We start from the raw sequence: 19,135 nt of genomic DNA on the forward strand, positions 1-19,135 counted from the left end.
GTTTGTCTCGGTATGGCATTTGGCATGAGGAAGAAAGTTAGGTGAAGGCCTACCTCTGCCGGTTTGCCTGCTTCGCTTGATTATATGTTTACAAGGCCAGTTTGTGTTCCCAGCCTGCGGAAGATTGTGTGGCCCTATTAGGGCTGTTTAGTTTTGCCTCTCGGCTTCACGTGACAGATGTAAAAGCAGGTGTTGTAAAAGCGCTGAAGCTGCAATTTTATGGAGTTTGAAAGTCTGTTTTCTCCTTGTCATCCGGGGCTGTGAGCTGGCTCATTGGCTCTTACAGGTGCTTCATGTATGTTTAACTCTCCACATAATACAGTTATATCTGTACCTGTAGGTTGAATGCCAAGTGTTTTACTAAGTAAAATTTTACTTTAAAGTACTTCAACAAGATTGGAGTGACTTCCCTCCTCCACTCATAAATTATGGTACACTATATTATGCTCTAGTCGTGTTAATTTGTGCTAAGGGAGGATGAGTGAAGGTATAATTGTATCAGTAAGTAGGTGACTTAAAATAGAGTACCCAAGAGTTTAAAGAACCCTAATTTGAGCATCAGAAAGACCGAGTCCTACACCAGGGTAGTCCAGGCTACTGCATTTAGCCACGTGATAGTCCACATAGTAGTTCCCCTGAGTTCAGTGAACATCAATGACCTATATGCTCCATGCCAGACAGGTACTGTCAGGTTATTGGGTAGGTGTAATTCTTACCGGAAGATAGGGAGTCTGATGGATATTTTTGAATCCAACAACCTTGATTCTATGCTTTTGGTATAGTTTTGAATAGACTACCTTGAAAGGAGGGTTAGATGTTTATTAAATGTGTCTTATAGGGGTAACGACTTTTTGTGCTCTCTTCTTTAATGGCTTTGCATAAACCCTAAGAGGTGGGCATAATTGTTTCTATTTTACAAGTGGAGTTAATTTGCTCCAAGTCACACAGCTAGCAAGTGTTATGGTGAGGATTCAAATCTGCCTAATTCCTAGGCTCATGCTGTCTTCATTATATCACTTAGTTTAAGATCAAGAAGACAATGTTTATTGAGTGTTTATCTCATACATTGTTCTAAGGTTCTTTTTTTGTGTTATTTAATCCTCATGGGAAATCAGAAGTGGTGATACTTGACTGTTACAGTTTGACTTCAGGATCATTGGCAAAATAATTTATGATTAGACTTAATCTTAGTATTGTTTATTCTCCTTGTAGGTAAGAGTTATATTAACTAAATGATGTCAAAGCTTCCAATAAACATCCACTGTTGCCAACTTACTCATCTTAGTGTGCTGTGCTGATGACTAAGATAAATATTAATGTGATTTTTAGAAATGATCATTCATAGTTCTGGTTCCAAATTCAGTTACTTTTGACCCCTGATTTTAATGACTATCAGGACTGGAAAAAAAGAGACCTACCGAAATCCTAATGGAGGCTGGGCACTGGTGGCTCATGCCTGTAATCCTAGCTACTCAGGAGGCAGAGATCAGGAGGATCGTGGTTTGAAGTCAGCTAGGGTAAATAGTTCTGTGAGACCCTATCTCAAAAATGCATCACAAAAATAGGGCTGGTGGAATGGCTCAAGGTGAAGGCCCTGAGTTCAAGCCAGTACCGCAAAAAAAAAAAAAAAAATCCTAATGGAAGCATTGTATAATTGATTACATTACTACTAACATTTCATTTTGTAACTATCAGTTATGTAGAGGAATTTGTTGACATTGGTAATGACATTCCTATTTTCTCTCATCTCAGTCTTTTTCTTTCTTTTTTTTGGTACTAGAGGTTGAACTCAGGGCCTCATGGGTGTGTTATCACTTGAGCCACTCCAGCAGCTGGTTTTGTGTTGGTTATTTTTGAGATAGGTGTCACTTTATGTCTGGGTGGGCCTGGACCCCGAGCCCCTATGTATGTTTCCGCTGTAGTTGAGGGGTGGGGGCGGCTCATCATTGGCTGAGATGGAGTCCAGGGAGCTTTTGCCTGGGCTGGCCTTGAGCTTCAGTTCCTCTCTGCTTTCTGAGCGGCCTGGATTATCAACTTCAGCTGCAGTGCCTGGCCTCTGTTGCTGACTTGTGATAATTAACTGGAAGGTGTTGTGTTTTTATATATTCAGTTTATAAAAATTAAGCTTAAAACCTAGTTGTCAGACTTTTCATTGAGAAGTTTTTTGATTGATTGGCCTAGTCTTTCCACGTTTTCAAAGCATTCATATCCTATGTAGATAATAACTTTAAAAGTAGACTTCTTAAGCTCAGGCTGGCCTGGAATTGGTGATCCTCCTGCCTCCCAGGTGCTGGGATTAAAGTTGTGTACTACTTCACCTGGCTATGTTTTTAATAGACATTGTTTTCAGCAACCAAGATCTTGGAACAATGGAAACATTTCCAAATATAGTTTTAAAAAATGTTCTCACCATAGCACTAGTATCCTTTGAAAAGCAGTTATTTTCTTATTATTAAAGTTTTATCCTTACTTTGAAAAGACAGATTAGGTGTGTTTTTTTTTTTAAATATGTGGTAGCCTATACTACTAGCCATTTATCATCATGTAAATGGTTGACTTATTTAGAACTACTGTGGGTAAAAGGAAACTGCTTATCTTTAAACTCAAGTTGTAAATACTTGGCAATAAGAAAACCAGGAAAACAAAGTTATTATCATTTACTGCCTCTTTACAAAGATTCTGCTGTACAGAGGTCTTTTTTGTATTATTTAGAATGTATGCTGAGGTAAGTTTCAGTTTTCTGAAACAGAACATTTAACTGAGGGCACTGCTCTTAACTCTTTACTGTTGGGAACTGCTGGTCGTTTCTCTACTGGTCTGATGTATGGCCTGAATGAGGGTGCCAGTGCCCATTGTACATTAAATATCAGTCAATGTTTTAATCCCAAACTTGAAAAATTTAATATAGAATGTCTAATCTTCTTCTCACAGCTCTACGAATCATCTGTTATACTCTTGGATAAATACACCACTTTGGAGACCACTGCCTTATTCAGGGAGTTGGGGAGGGGGCAGAACAGAGGAAAGGAGTTTGGAACTGTCCCACAATTGGAATGGGCGGTCTCATAGTTTAATGAGTTCCTTGTCCCTAGAAGTGAGCAAAACATGGAAAGGAGGAAATTCTGTTTGGTAGGAGGTGGGGTTTAATGACTCCTTCCTTTCCAATTCTTTAAGACTATGACTTTACTTTCGTTTCTTAAATGGAATTTCTTTCATCAATGGATTCAATACATTTATCCAGTGTTTAGTATGTACCACTAGGAGACTGAGAGGTATAATAATGAACTTAAAGACCCTTTTCTAATAGGAACTTGGTATTTCCAGGAAGATAGACATTAACAATTTATTATCCTGAAGTCTTTTAATTCCACTTTAAAAGTTTGTTTTGAGATGAAGAGGATCCAAGTATGTTGCACATATATGTATATGAAATAGTATAAAAACGGGAAAAAAACCCAAAATTTGTTTTGCTATTTAGTTTTTGTAAGTGTATGTATAATAAAATTGTCTTCAGTTCAGAAACGTTGATTACCAGTTATTTGCTAAATCCGACAGTAGAGACAGCAGTGTGGCCTGTGTTTTTCTGTGTATGTGCATGAAAACTCATTGCTGATGTCTGAAAGTAAAGTGGCCTTAAACAGAAAAGCTACAAATAGGACATTTAGTTGCTGAGTAGTTCAGATGGCTCCACTTTCAGTTTTAGAATTACGAATTACATGGAGGTACTTCAATGGACTAATGATTTATTTATTCATATTTGGCGGTACTGGGGTTTGAACTCAGGGTTTCATACTTGCTAGGCAGGGACTCTATCACTTGAGCAGCTTTGCCAGCCCTTTTTTATGTTGGGTGTTTTTGAGATAGGGTCTCTGGAACTATTTCCCCACCTGGCTTTGAACCTCTATCCTCCTGATCTCTGCCTCCTGAGTAGCTAGCATTATAGGCATAAGCCATTAACACCTGACTGGGCTAATGATTTAAATATTGCCTGAGTATACAAGGGATCATTTGGTCAGATGGGTTGAGAATTTTATCCTACTCATATATCATTGCAGACTTCGGATTTCCACCAAAGGCGTGAACTTCAGAGTACCTTGTAATACAATATATGGAGAAATTTGCCATGTAAGATTGTGTACAAGTATAATCTATTTAAAGGTACTTAGGGAAATTATATTATAGTTTAGTGGGCACAATGTAAATTCTTGAACTGTTGACTCTCAAGAACTACTTTTTTTTAAATTTTATTATTCATATGTGCATACAAGGCTTGGGTCATTTCTCCCCCCTGCCCCCACCCCCTCCCTTACCACCCACTCCACCCCCTCCCTCTCCCCCCCACCCCCTCAATACCCAGCAGAAACTATTTTGCCCTTATTTCTAATTTTGTTGTAGAGAGAGTATAAGCCATAATAGGAAGGAACAAGGGTTTTTGCTGGTTGAGATAAGGATAGCTATACAGGGAGTTGACTCACATTAATTTCCTGTGCATGTGTGTTAACTTCTAGGTTAATTCTTCTTGATCTAACTTTTTCTCTAGTTCCTGGTCCCCTTCTCCTATTGGCCTCAGTTGCTTTTGAGGTATCTGCCTTAGTTTCTCTGCGTTGAGGACAACAAATGCTAACTAATTTTTTAGGTGTCTTACCTATCCTCATATCTCCCTTGTGTGTTCTCGCTTTTATCATGTGATCAAAGTCCAATCCCCTTGTTGTGTTTAACTTTCAATTATGGTAATATTCAAGCATTTCTGAGCTCATTACCTTTTTGACTATATAGTGGGCCTCTTTTTTAGTGTTAGGTTTTCTAAATTTTTCTTTTAAAATTAGTATGAAAATGTCTGCAAAGCAGATTATCAATATACAAAATCTAAAAAACAGAGGAAAGATAACTATTAAGTTGAAGCAGTAGGTTGGTGATGAAGAAGGAAATGCTGGAGGAAGAACAGGGAGAAGGAGGAAAAAAGAAGATTGAGATTGTATCGAGAATGTTTTAGCATTTTGATTTTTGAGGGGGCTTTGAAACATCCAGGTAGAGATGGCATGGGAAAAAAGAGGGTATATGTGAAGTATCACAGAAGCCAAGGAAAGTTAGAATTTTGAAAAGTGGGATGGCCCTAGGGGCTAGATAGAGATGAGAATTTAAGAAAGAAGAATGAACATTTTCTTGCATTTGTCAGTTTATGGGTGGTTAAGAGCAGTTTCAGAGGAGTTGAGGGTTAGAAGGCAGATTGTAGTTTCCAGTTTGAGTAAATAGGTACCTTGACTAAAGAAAAGAGAGATAAATGGGATTGATGACTACAGGGGACATGGGACAAATGTAGGGTTTTTTCATTAATTTATGTGTGTGGGTATGTATGTATGTAGTGCTGGGGATTGAACCCAGGGCCTTGCCAGTGCTAGATTAAGTGTTTTCACATTATCTTATTCTAGGTTGAGTAGAAACATTTCTTTTTTACCATATGCATGTTAGTAATGCAGCAAGGTTTGAAACATAAATCTTTCTGACATCTGAATTCTTACTGTATACCACACTGTCTCAAAAGATTGAAGAAGCCTGAGCTTCTCAGACATTAGCAACACTGGGTTCACCTGGGAATTTTCTAATATGCAAACTTCTGGTTTTGGTTCTAGAGTTCCAAGAATCTGCATTTATAATAAGACTCCTAGGAAAAGGTGATATATGTGGTTTGACTGCATTTTGAAAAAACTAGTACTATTTTAATTTAAAATTAATTTAAAATTAAAATTTCATTTTAATTTTAAAAGCTTGTCCTCTAAGCCAGCCCCAAAACCCAGTACTATAGTTTTGAGAATTATGTTACCACATGGTTTTGCTTAGTCTCCTGAAATATCTGCCACTGTGAAAATATATTTCTCTCTCTCTCTCTTTTTTTTTTTTTTGCGGTACCGGAGTTTGAACTCAGGGCCTACTCCACCAGCCCTTTTTGTGATGGGTTTTCTTGAGATAGAGTCTTGCAAACTGTTCCCCGCTGACTTCAAACTGCAATCCTCCTGATCTCTGCCTCCTGAGTAGCTAGGATTACAGGCGTGAGCCACTGGTGCCCAGCTTCCATTAGCCTAACTGCTCTCTTTTTTTCTTGATTTTGTTTCTGCAGTGATTAATGGATGATTTTTTGCAAGTTACTTAATTTTTCTCATCTTCAACTGCTGTAATCTATAAAATGGGTGCAAAAAAACCTAATTGAGAAGACTATTGTTAAGATTTAATGTAATAATTTAGGTATAAAGTAGTAGAGTATGTATACAGTAGATGCTAATTAAATGTTAATTGATTTAAATCAGTTCTTGAAAATTCTTACATTCTAAATTATCTTTTTGATGTCTTAGCTTAAGCTGTTAAAGATGTGTTTATTTCCCAGTTAATCTTAAGGGATTTCTTATTGAAAAGGAACATACTTTATGTTTGCTTTTCTTCGTACTAGCAAGCATACCTTGAATTGCTGATAGCAGTTAATCATGGTTCTAGGTAGGCACTGTGAATCAACATTTGGAGAGCACTTACTTGTTCTAGGAACTGTTGGTAGCTTTACACGTATCGGCTCATTTATAATCATAATAGCTGTGTAACAGACACTCTTCCAATTTTATGGGTGAGGAAATTGAGTCAGAAGTTTAAAGTCACCAGCTGGTTAAGGGACTGAGCTCTAAACACATGCTGTTTTTTTTTTTTTTTCTGGTGAGATTGGAGTTTGAACTCAGGGCTTTATGCTTGCACAGCAGGCAATCATCTGCTTGATTCATACCTCCAGTTCATTTTCCTCTGGTAATTTTGGAGATGGGAGTCTCATGAACTATTCGCCGAGGCTGCCTTTGAACCGCTATCCTCCTGATTTGAGCCTACCAAGTAGTTAAGAGTATAGGCATGCACCATGCCTAGCTTACATGCTGTGTTTTAAACAGGTGGTCTTCAAACATGTTTGCTAAATTATCTCTTAACTATTTTAGAGAAGACTGTATTCCTTGTACATTTTAAAATTGACTTAAATTTTTTTATTATAAGTTTAAAAATTGTAAGGGATAACTTGGGTTGTAAATATTGATATAAAATACAGTATTTCATCCATAGAATCTCAGTTTCCACAATTACCCATTTAAAAATGCTTAAACAAGCTTTACATTAATAATTAGAAATTTAATGTATCTTTTTCCATTAACTTCATGTCCATTCTAACTCCTCTTCAGAATTTGTTCCAATTTGTATATTTTATGCTCAAGATTTACAGGTCATGCTGTAATTTCTCTACTATAAAGGCCAGCATATAAATTGAAGTTGATCATATTTGAAATTTTGAGGGGGATTCCAAGATGGCGGCTAGAGGGAGGAAGCAGAAAGTGAGCCTCCTATAGTGAAATCTTGGAGAGACACGGGAGACACACTTTGCAGGCATAATCACTGAGAAGAGGCAAAACTTTGACCCCTCCACACCTCCAGCCGGCGCAGAGAATCTCCACTTCACGTTAAATGGAGAAACAAGGAGGGCCCCCGGGCCGCCAATTGCCTGCGCCCAGACGGCTTGGGAAGACTCGGACAAGCTTACTGTTGATTAGTACACTAACGCTCCCTGTTTATACCTTTGAAACTTTCTTGTCTGATTCCTTGTTCTGTTTTCTCCTTCTTGTCTATTTGCTTTTCCCTTTTCTTTAACTTCTTGCTTTCCATCTCTGCTCACCCTTCCATTCTAAATATTACCATTGTTATTATTACAAGCTAGAAAATACTTAATTGCACACAGTACAAGGACAGTAACAACACCAAAGACAATGACGGGAAGACAGAAAAATCAGGGAAACCAGTTTCCCCACAGCAAAAAATTAGTACAGGAACCAGAGGGGAATGAAGAAAACAGATACTCAGATCCAGACTCCAACAAAATGAAGATAAACTATGTCAAAGGACCCAATGAAGCCCACAAGAATAATTTAAAAGAAGACATACTACAGGTACTCAATGAGAATTTTATAGAGATGATACTGGATAGGATCAACCAAAACGTACAGGAGACACTCAAGAAATTCTAAGACAACAAAAATAGAGAATTTGAAAAAGCAAAAGAAGAAATAAAGGAAACCATAGAAGCACTATATAAACACCAAAGTGAAACAGAGAACATGATGAATAAACAGATAAATGAACTTAGGACAAAAATAGACAACATTAAAGAGGAAACCACACAGGATATGGAAAACCTCAGAAAAAAGAATGAAACAGAACTGCAAAACAAAACAGAAGGCCAATCCAGCAGAATAGAACAAACAGAAGACAGAATCTCAGAACTTGAAGTTGAAATGGTAATTAAAGGAAAAACCAAAGAACTATTAATTAAACAACTCAAGACCTGTGAAAAGGAAATGCAAGAATTCACCGACTCCATCAAAAGACCAAACTTGAGAATCATGGGCATCGAAGAAGGAGAACAGGTGCAAGTGAGGGGAATGTGTAATATATTCAACAAAATAATAACGGAAAATTTCCAAAATCTAGAGAAAGATATTCCCATACAGATGCAAGAGGCCTCCAGGACACCAAACAGACCAGATCAAAATAGAACTACCCCACGACGTATCATCATTAAGACAACAAGTTCAGAAAATAAGGAAAGAATATTGAAGGCTGTAAGAGAGAAAAAACAAGTAACATACAAAGGTAAACCCATCAAAATCACAGCAGACTTCTCAACAGAAACATTAAAAGCAAGAAGAGCTTGGGGTGAGATCTTCCGGACACTGAATGAAAATAATTTCAACCCCAGGATACTCTACCCAGCAAAACTATCATTCAAAATAGACGGAGCAATAAAAGGCTTCCATGATAAGCAGAAACTAAAACAATATGTGACCACAAAGTCACCACTACAAAAGATTCTTCAAGGGATTCTGCCCACAGAAAGTGAAACCCAACTTAACCATGAAAAGACAGGCAGCACCAAACCACAGGAAAAGAAAAAGCAAGACAGTAGAGAGTAACCTCAACTTAGGTACACACAATCAAACCCTCAAACAACTAAGACAACTAAATGGCAGGAATCACCACATACCTATCAGTACTAACACTAAATGTTAACGGACTTAATTCACCCATCAAAAGGCACCGCTTGACGAAATGGATTAAAAAGGAAGATCCAACAATTTGTTGCTTACAGGAGACCCATCTCACCGAAAGAAATAAGCATAGGCTTAGGATGAAAGGCTGGAAGAAGATTTACCAAGCCAATGGCCCCCGAAAACAGGCAGAAGTAGCAATACTTATCTCTGACAAAGTAGACTTCAAACCTACATTGATCAAATGAGATAAAGAAGGACATTCTATATTAATAAAAGGGGAAATAGACCAAAAGGAAATAATAATCATCAACCTATATGCATCCAATGTCAACGCACCCAATTTCATCAAACATACCCTGAAAGACCTAAAAGCATATATAAACGTCAACGCAGTGGTTGTGGGAGACTTTAATACCCCATTATCATCAATAGATAGGTCATCCAAACAAAAAATCAATAAAGAAATTCAAGATCTAAAATATACAATAGATCAAATGGACCTAGTTGATGTCTACAGAACATTTCATCCAACTTCTACACAATATATGTTCTTCTCAGCAGCCCATGGAACATTCTCCAAAATAGATAATATCCTAGGGCACAAAGCAAGTCTCAGCAAATATAAGAAAATAGAAATTATACCGTGCATACTATCTGATCACAATGCAGTAAAAGCAGAACTCAACAACAAAAGTAAAGACAAAAAACATGCAAACAGCTGGAAACTAAATAACTCATTATTTAATGAAGAATGGATCATCGATGAAATAAAAGAGGAAATTAAAAAGTTCCTGGAAGTCAATGAAAATGAAAACACAACCTACTGGAACCTATGGGACAGAGCTGAGGCAGTCCTGAGAGGAAAGTTTATAGCCATGAGTGCATATATTAAAAAGACTGAAAGATCCCAAATCAATGACCTAATGATACATCTCAAACTCCTAGAAAAATAAGAACAAGCAAATCCCAAAACAAATAGGAGAGAAATAATAAAAATAAGAGCTGAAATCAACGAAATAGAAGCCAAAAAAACCATATAAAGAATTAATGAAACAAAAAGTTGGTTCTTTGAAAAAATAAACAAGATCGATAGACGCCTGGCAAACCTGACTAAATGAGGAGAGAAAAAACCCAAATTAGTAGAATCAGGAATGCAAAAGGGGAGATAACAACAAATACCATGGAAGTCCAGGAAATCATCAGAGACTACTTTGAGAACCTATATTTAAATAAATTTGAAAATCTAAAAGAAATGGACAGATTTCTAGGTACATATGATCATCCAAAACTGAACCAAGAGGAAATTAATCACCTGAATAGATCTATAACACAAAATGAAATTGAAGCAGCAATCAAGAGTCTCCCCAAAAAGAAAAGTCCAGGACCTGATAGATTCTCTGCTGAATTCTATCAGACCTTTAAAGAAGAACTGATACCAACCCTCCTTAAACTGTTCCATGAAATAGAAAGGGAAGGAAAGCTGCCAAACACATTTTATGAAGCCAGTATTACACTTATCCCAAAACCAGGCAAAGACACCTCCAAAAAGGAGAACTATAGGCCAATCTCCTTAATGAACATTGATGCAAAAATCCTCAACAAAATAATGGCAAACCAAATTCAACAACACATCAAAAAGATTATTCACCACGACCAAGTAGGCTTCATCCCAGGGATGCAGGGGTGGTTCAACATACAAAAATCAGTAAACGTAATAAACCACATTAACAAAAGCAAAGACAAAACCACTTGATCTTCTCAATAGATGGAGAAAAAGCCTTTGATAAGATCCAACACCATTTCATGATGAATGCTCTAAGAAAACTAGGAATAGAAGGAAAGTACCTCAACATTATAAAAGCTATATATGACAAATGTACAGCCAGCATTATACTTAATGGAGAAAAACTGAAACCATTCCCTCTAAAATCAGGAACCAGACAAGGATGCCCACTATCTCCACTCCTATTCAACATAGTACTGGAATTCCTAGCCAGAGCAATTAGGCAAGAAGAAGGAATAAAAGGAATACAAATAGGTAAAGAAACTTTCAAAATATCCCTATTTGCAGACGACATGATCCTATACCTTAAAGACCCAAAAAACTCTACTCAGAAGCTTCTAGACATCATCAATACCTATAGCAAGGTAGCAGGATATAAAATCAACATAGAAAAATCATTAACATTTCTATACACAAACAATGAGCAAACTGAAAAAGAATGTATGAAAACAATTCCATTTACAATAGCCTCAAAAAAAAAAATCAAATACCCAGGTGTAAACGTAACAAAAGATGTGAATGACCTCTACAAGGAAAACTATAAACTTCTGAAGAAAGAGATTGAGGAACACTATAGAAAGTGGAGAGATCTCCTAGCTCATGGATTGGTAGAATCAACATAGTAAAAATGTCTATACTCCCAAAAGTAATCTACATGTTTAATGCAATTCCCATCAAAATTCCAATGACATTCATTAAGGAGATCGAAAAATCTGTTAAATTTATATGGAAACACAAGAGGCCACGAATAGCCAAGGCAATACTCAGTCAAAAGAACAATGCTGGAGGTATCACAATACCTGACTTCAAACTATATTACAAAGCAATAACAATAAAAACAGCATGGTACTGGCACAAAAACAGACATGAAGACCAGTGGAACAGAACAGAGGACCGAGATACGAAGCCAAATAACTATAACCAACTTGTCTTTGACAAAGGAGCTAAAAATATACGATGGAGAAATAGCAGCCTCTTCAACGAAAATTGCTGGGAAAACTGGTTAGCAGTCTGCAAAAAACTGAAACTAGATCCATATATATCACCCTGTACCAATATTAACTCAAAATGGATCAAGGATCTTAATATCAGACCACAAACTCTAAAGTTGATACAGGAAATTGTAGGAAATACTCTGGAGTTAGTAGGTATAGGTAAGAACTTTCTCAATGAAACCCCAACAGTACAGCAACTAAGAGATAGCATAGATAAATGGGACCTCATAAAGCTAAAAAGCTTCTGTTCATCAAAAGAAATGGTCTCTAAACTGGAGAGACCATCCAGAGAGTGGGCGAAAATATTTGCCAAGTATACATCAGACAAAGGACTGATAACCAGAATATATAGGGAACTTAAAAAACTAAATTCTCCCAAAACTAATGAACCAATAAAGAAATGGGCAAGTGAACTAAACAGAACTTTCTCAAAAGAAGAAATTCAAATGGCCAAAAAACACATGAAAAAATGCTCACCATCTCTAGCAATAAAGGAAATGCAAACTAAAACCACACTAAGATTCCACCTCACCCCTGTTAGAATAGCCATCATTAGCAACACCACCACCAACAGGTGTTGGCGTGGATGCGGGGAAAAAGGAACCCTCTTACACCATTTGTGGGAATGTAAACTAGTACAACCACTCTGGAAAAAAATTTGGAGGCTACTTAAAAAGCTAAACATTGATCTACCATATGATCCAGCAATACCACTCTTGGGGATATACCCAAAAGACTGTGACACAGGTTACTCCAGAGGCACCTGCACACCCATATTTATTGCGGCCCTATTCACAATAGCCAAGTTATGGAAACAGCCAAGATGCCCCACCACCGGCGAATGGATTAAGAAAATGTGGTATCTATACACAATGGAATTTTATGCAGCCATGAAGAAGAACGAAATGTTACCATTTGCTGGTAAATGGATGGAATTGGAGAACATCATTCTGAGTGAGGTTAGCCTGTCCCAAAAGACCAAAAATCGTATGTTCTCCCTCACATGTGGACATTAGATCAAGGGCAAACACAAGGGGATTGGACTTTGAGCACATGATAAAAGCGAGAGCACACAAGGGAGGGGTGAGGATAGGTAAGACACCTAAAAAATTAGCTAGCATTTGTTGCCCTTAACGCAGAGAAACTAAAGCAGATACCTTAAATGCAACTGAGGCCAATAGGAAAAGGGGACCAGGAACTAGAGAAAAGGTTAGATCAAAAAGAATTAACCTAGAAGGTAACACACACGCACAGGAAATTAATGTGAGTCTCTCTACAACAAAATTAGAAATAAGGGCAAAATAGTTTCTGCTGGGTATTGAGGGGGTAGGGGGTAGAGGGAAGGGGTGGAGTGGGTGGTAAGGCAGGGGGTGGGGGCAGGGGGGAGAAATGAACCAAGCCTTGTGTGCACATATGAATAATAAAATAATAAAAAAATTTTGAAATTTTGAAAGTGAATATTTTCTAGTATAACATTTTATTTCTTTAATGATATTTTTCACCTTTTAAAAAGTTAATGGCTGCTTTAGGGCCATTTATCTTATCAATTCCTTCTGATAATTGCGAAGCTTTAAGTGTTAAGATTTTTTCCTGTAGATTGTGTTGTTTTTATAATTATTGTGCAGTTGATCAAAACAATATATATGATTTATATTAAATATAATTTAATATAAAAACTTTTATTGGAAAAATTTCTTAAGTAATAATGGTAGATTTCATCTCTTCCCTAGTGATGCCTATATACAGGGAGTCTGTGATATTTCCATATACGTATGTTTATAACCCGAATTGGTTCATCTCTGTGTGTTGGGTATTTTTGAGATAGGGTCTCACAAACTATATGCCAGGGCTGGCTTCCAGCCTTGGTCCTCCTGATTTCTGCCTCCTGAGGAGCTAGGATTATAGGTGTGAGTCACTGGTGCCTGGCCCAAACTGTTTTCTTTAGGTTCTATTACTTATGACCTTACTGCCTGAGTTTTGCTTTTCTCCAATTTGTGTTCTACTTGGCAGTGGGAGGGATCTACTTCATGTTTGAATCTCATCATGGTGTCCTTCTGGTGCCCTGCAGAAGCTTTACTTTGCTCCCCAGGGATAAATTTCAGACATGCATTACAAGATCTTTGGGTTCCCCTCCCCCTTATCTGGGTCTTTACCCCAGCACACTAAAGCTTAGAGCAAATTTTCTTTTTCAAATACTCCTGTGTTTCAAGTATGTGTGCTTGTACTTATCTGACTTCTGTGCTCTTTGAATCCTTCTATGTGCTGTTGCCCTTCCTGGACCCCCTTGCTGGTTACCTCTTTCTCAGCTGTCTGGTCTCACCTTAAAATCGCACTTCCTCAGGTGGTCTGTTGCAAGTCTTTGGGTTAGGTTTATATCGCATACTCAAAGAACACAGTCTTTTCCGTCTGATAAAACAGTTCCTCGCACTTGAACTAAACATGTTTGCTTTATCTTGTAAGATTAATGAGGAGTGGAAATCATCTTTATCTTAGTCTCTGCTTTTTTTCCGGTGCTTGATACGTGTGGGTATATTAATATCTTTTGTTTCAGTTTTGTTTAACAATTCTTTTTCTTGTTTGAGTGATTTTGAAATGAATCTGTTCTCTTTAGTGTCTCAATGAAATCCTGGAGTCAGCAGATGCACCTTTAGAAGTCACTGAAGGATTCATTCAGTCAATTTCACTGTCAGTTCCATGGGGCTCCTTGCTGCAGGATAATTGTGCACTGGAAGTGAAAGGGTTAGAAATGGTATTCCGACCTAGACCTCGCCTAGGTAAGTGTGTTATATGTTTCTGGTTTTTTTTTTTTTTTTTTGCCTATGTGTTATATGTTTCTGGGTTTTTTTCTATGCTTACCTTTCAGAGATTGAGAAAGTAATCTCATATTTTTTATTGTATTTATGAGATTTTCAGTAGATAAAATATTAGAACTTGGCTCTATGTAGAATGTACATGATTTTACCCTAAGAGTTGTTTCTCACCCTATCATAGGGACTTTAGTATACAGATAATTTGGTTACCAATTATCTAAAGTAACTAGTATTTTAAAGATTCAAAGTATTGTGTCCCAAAACAAGGAAGAGTATTTGAAGACTGATGAAATGTTGAAAGGACATAGGATTGGACTTCAAGGGATTTCTGTTGGCAAATCTGAGACAACTAGAGTGTTAAAAAAGACTAATGACAGTAAGAGGCACACTAAATATGAAAAAAAACCCTTCTGTTTATACTAATATAGATCAACAAGTATGTAATGTGGGCAGGGACAAGGGAATGGTCTTCTTTACAGTTATACTTTTAATGTAGAAAAAGTCATACTTTAAATGATAGAATTGATAAATGTAAGTGAGTGGTATCTAGGTATGCAGTGGTAAAATTATAATCCCCAGTACTATCTGAGGCACAGAAGTTTAAATTATGCTTAATAGAATGTGGTGACCAACATTTTGAAAATTGGTAATGCATTCATAGAAATTCTCTTTAAAAATATGAAATTTAATTTAGAAGAATATTCTACCTTTTAACCATGATGGTAGATAGAATAGTTTCCTTAGGAAAGTTGAACTTTGAAATATTTTTCTTTGCAAAATATTCCATTAAAAAGGGTTTTAAATTCCATTTTGAAAAGTAATAATTTTAGTAATCTGTCAGTTTATTTTGAGAAATGTAAGGAGATGTGGTTGAATTTTCTCAGCTGGAAGATCTGGAAAGGATTTTTCACAATTCGTGTGTTTCATTCTTAAAGATGCTCTTCTATTTTATCGATATTTATACTAATGTCCAAAGCCTGTGTTATCTACTACCTTTCCCAGAATTCCTGTCAATTCCCTCAGTTAGAAGAATTGGCCTCTTCTTTTAGTTTTTATGCTTTCTGTTGATACCCAATAGTTGCTTGTTAATTCTTCTAAGTGTATCTTATTTCTTCCACTAGATAGTAAGCTTGCAAAGGGAAGAAGTCGTAATTGACTCATTTTTTCTGTTCCCTATACCAGGGTTAGCAAACTATGGTCTGCAGGCCAAATCAGGTCTGTCATGTGTTTTTGTAAATAAAATTTTATTGAATCACAGCTATGCTTATTCGATATACTCTCTATGGCTACTTTTGTGCTATCATGGGAGAACTGTTAGTTGTGATATAGTACACAAAGCCTAAAATAGTTACTTTCTGGCCCTTTACAGAAAGATTTGTTGACCTCCACTCCATATAGTGTAGAACAATACCATGCATGTGTAAAAATACCTATTGAATTCTTGTTGAATGATTATTTTATAAAAAATAAAACATGAATTGAGAGCACATCTGTGAACTTTGTTTTCAGTTATTACAAGGTAATATTTAAATCTCAAAAGTAATTTCTAGAATGTCGTTTCTGAGTAGCACCATAATGTTAAAAACTTACCTGAAACGTGTTATTCTAAGAAATGACATTGTTCTAACTTTGAGAAATTATTTAGGATGAATCTCTGTTTTCTGCAGCAACTGGTTCTGAGCCTATGTATTGGTCAAGTTTTATGACCAGCAGTATGCAGTTGGCAAAAGAATGTCTGAGTCAGAAACTAACAGATGAACAAGGAGAAGGATCCCAACCTTTTGAAGGACTTGAAAAGTTTGCTGAAACCATTGAAACAGGTTTGGCATTGAGCATTTTCGAAGTTTCAGATTTTATCTAGTAATTTAGTACTTTTACCTAATGAATCTTGGCTTAAGGCAACTCTCGAGTGATTTTTAAAAGAGTTACTCTTCTCATTTCAGAACTTTAGAATCTAAGTTATTTAAAATAATTCTATTCAGCTTATCTGCATGTTTCTTTTGTTTTTGAGTTTCTCTGTTTATTACACTGTACAATGATAGGATTAGAATTCAGCAGACAGTGTTAGTCATTGTCCCAAGTGTCTGTTGAGATGTAACTGGAGTATGTGCTCAATAAGGCACAATATTTCTTTAAATACTCAGGATTTTTGGATTTTAATTATTAGTTTTTATTTAGGGCTGGGGGTGTAGCTCAGTGGTAAGCACTTGCCTGGCATATATGAGATCTTGGGTTTGATTCCCAGTACCACCACACCACCAAAAAAAAAAAAAATGGTTATTTAGTATACGTATGATTTTTTTCCATTGATAATTATTTGTTTACTCTAGTGCTAAGAAGAGTAAAAGTAACATTTATAGATACTGTTTTGAGAATTGAACATGTGCCAGAAAATTCCAAAACTGGATCTGCACTTGAAATTCGAATAGAAAGGTAAGAATTTTTTATATCTGAAAGTAACTGACTCCTGTTCTAGCTCTCACATTAAGTTTCAGGATCCTTTTGGAGTCTACAGGTAATGATATTAAATTAAAATACTGCATAATTTCAAAGTAAAGTGCTGCTCTCTAAATTATGTTCTAATCCCATTATTGAAAGCTTAAAGCATGAGTTGGGTATAAATATATATATTCTATGTTGAATTCAAGGTAAGTAATTCTCTTTTAGTTAATACCAAATCAAAGTAAGTATATGAGTGCTACTAAATTTAAGGTAGTTTCTTTTTCTTTTGAGCCATGTAATCTTTAGGCTTGCTTCATAATGTGACATTCTTTCTTGGCTTTCCTGTACTTGATCTGAGTGTTGCTTTAAGTCAGAAAGGGTGAGGGCACTGTTTCTTTTGAGGATTCTGTGAGGATTATTTTAAGGTTAATATGTACAATGTTGATGTACTTTTAAGAGATATAAACACATTGGTGTTAACTTTCTGTGTATTCTCACTTGTAGCCCCTATGAATAGCTCTAAAGTTAGGGATTCATTTCCATCTACACACCTGAGTGTCTATTTGAGGTAGTAACTGGTCACTCGTGTCAGTGTTGCATGACTCTCCAACAGAAATGTAAAGGGTAAAGTATGCACACTGAGCTCCAAAGACACTTTATACAAGTGTATGTTCAGAGTTTTGACTAAGGTTTAAAGAGACAGTTTATGGATTCTGTCTTTCACAAAACACACCTGTTAGTAAAACCATTATTGTTAACATAAGTGCAGTTGAACACGGTGTATCTTTGAAATTGATGTATTACCTTAGATGGTATATTAAAACAGTGTCTAAAATCTTCTGCATTTAGAACCATATTCTTGTTTAAACTGAAGTGGTCATAAGGAGGTCAAGAGATGTCATTCATTGTCAGGCTTGTGACTTGGGGCCAAATGATGTCTCACTGTTACCAAGAAATGTTTTGAGAAAAGGGGACCAGGAACTACAGAAAGGTTAGATTAAAAAGAATTAACCTAGAAGGCAACACACACGCACAGAAATTAATGTGAGTCAACTCCCTGTATAGCTATCCTTATCTCAACTAGCAAAAACCTTTGTTCCTTCCTATTATTGCTTATACTCTCTCTTCAACAAAATTAGAGTTAAGGGCAAAATAGTTTCTGCTGGGTATTGAGGGGGTGGGGAGGAGATGGATGGGGTGAAGTGGGTGGTAAGGGAGGGGGTGGGGGCATGGGGGAGAAATGACCCAAGCCTTGTATGCACATATGAATAATAAAACAATAAAAAAAAATAAAAGAAAAGAAATGTTTTGAGGCTGGATGCGGTGGTCCACGCCTGCAATCACAGCATTTGGATTTGAATGGTAGAAGAAAGAGGTAGAAGAAGAAGAAATGAGTTTAAGGCCATCTTGGGCTATGTAGTGAGACCTTGTCTCAAAAGAAAAAAAAAAAGAGAGAGAGATGAGAGATGTCTCATGAGGGAATGCAGGAGTTGTTTTCCTTGAAGCTAACTTCAGGAAGTTTTTAATTATTTCTTCCAGTTTAAGAGCCTCATAAAGTTATCTTGCTTGGAGTTAAGGTCGTTTCGCAAGATATTTACTAAAGTAAAGTGCAGTGCTATGACCTACAATTACAGGCATTATTATTGTAGGCATATTGTAAGGAGTGATAACAACATCTGAAAAATCCCTTCAATTTAAAAGTGCTCCTTTTTAAAAAAAATCATTACAAATAGTTTTTCCTAGGGATTTTATTCAAATCTCTTTTTGCTTTTAATGTTCAGAACAGTCTACTGTGATGAAACTGCTGATGAAACCTCAGGAATTAATGTACATCAGCCCACAGCTTTTGCTCACAAGTTACTTCACCTCTCTGGAGTGTCTCTCTTCTGGGATGAGTTTTCTGCATCAGCAAAATCTTCCCCGGTGTGTTCAACTGCTCCAGTGGTAAGGAAAAAAAAAACCCCAAAATATGGTACAGATTTTAGGTTTAAGTGAGGACTTTCAGTTGAGCATTGGGGTACACACTTGTAATCCCAGCACTTG

The 19,135-nt window shown here is 36.6% G+C and overlaps 1 protein-coding gene across 3 annotated transcripts in view; it reads left to right on the plus strand.

Annotated features, from left to right (window-relative positions):
- The window catches only part of Atg2b (autophagy related 2B), an 81,119-nt gene that overhangs the window by 1,070 nt on the left and 60,914 nt on the right, over positions 1 to 19,135 (plus strand). For all 3 annotated transcript variants that reach the window (XM_074067194.1, XM_074067195.1, XM_074067196.1), the window contains exons 2-5: positions 14,452 to 14,614; positions 16,318 to 16,470; positions 16,981 to 17,083; positions 18,874 to 19,036. In XM_074067194.1, the coding sequence (XP_073923295.1) occupies positions 14,452 to 14,614; positions 16,318 to 16,470; positions 16,981 to 17,083; positions 18,874 to 19,036 (582 nt within the window). The remainder of the gene's footprint in view (positions 1 to 14,451; positions 14,615 to 16,317; positions 16,471 to 16,980; positions 17,084 to 18,873; positions 19,037 to 19,135) is intronic.

This window comes from Castor canadensis, chromosome 3 (assembly GCF_047511655.1).
Source record: "Castor canadensis chromosome 3, mCasCan1.hap1v2, whole genome shotgun sequence".
Classification (NCBI taxonomy): Eukaryota; Metazoa; Chordata; class Mammalia; order Rodentia; family Castoridae; genus Castor; species Castor canadensis.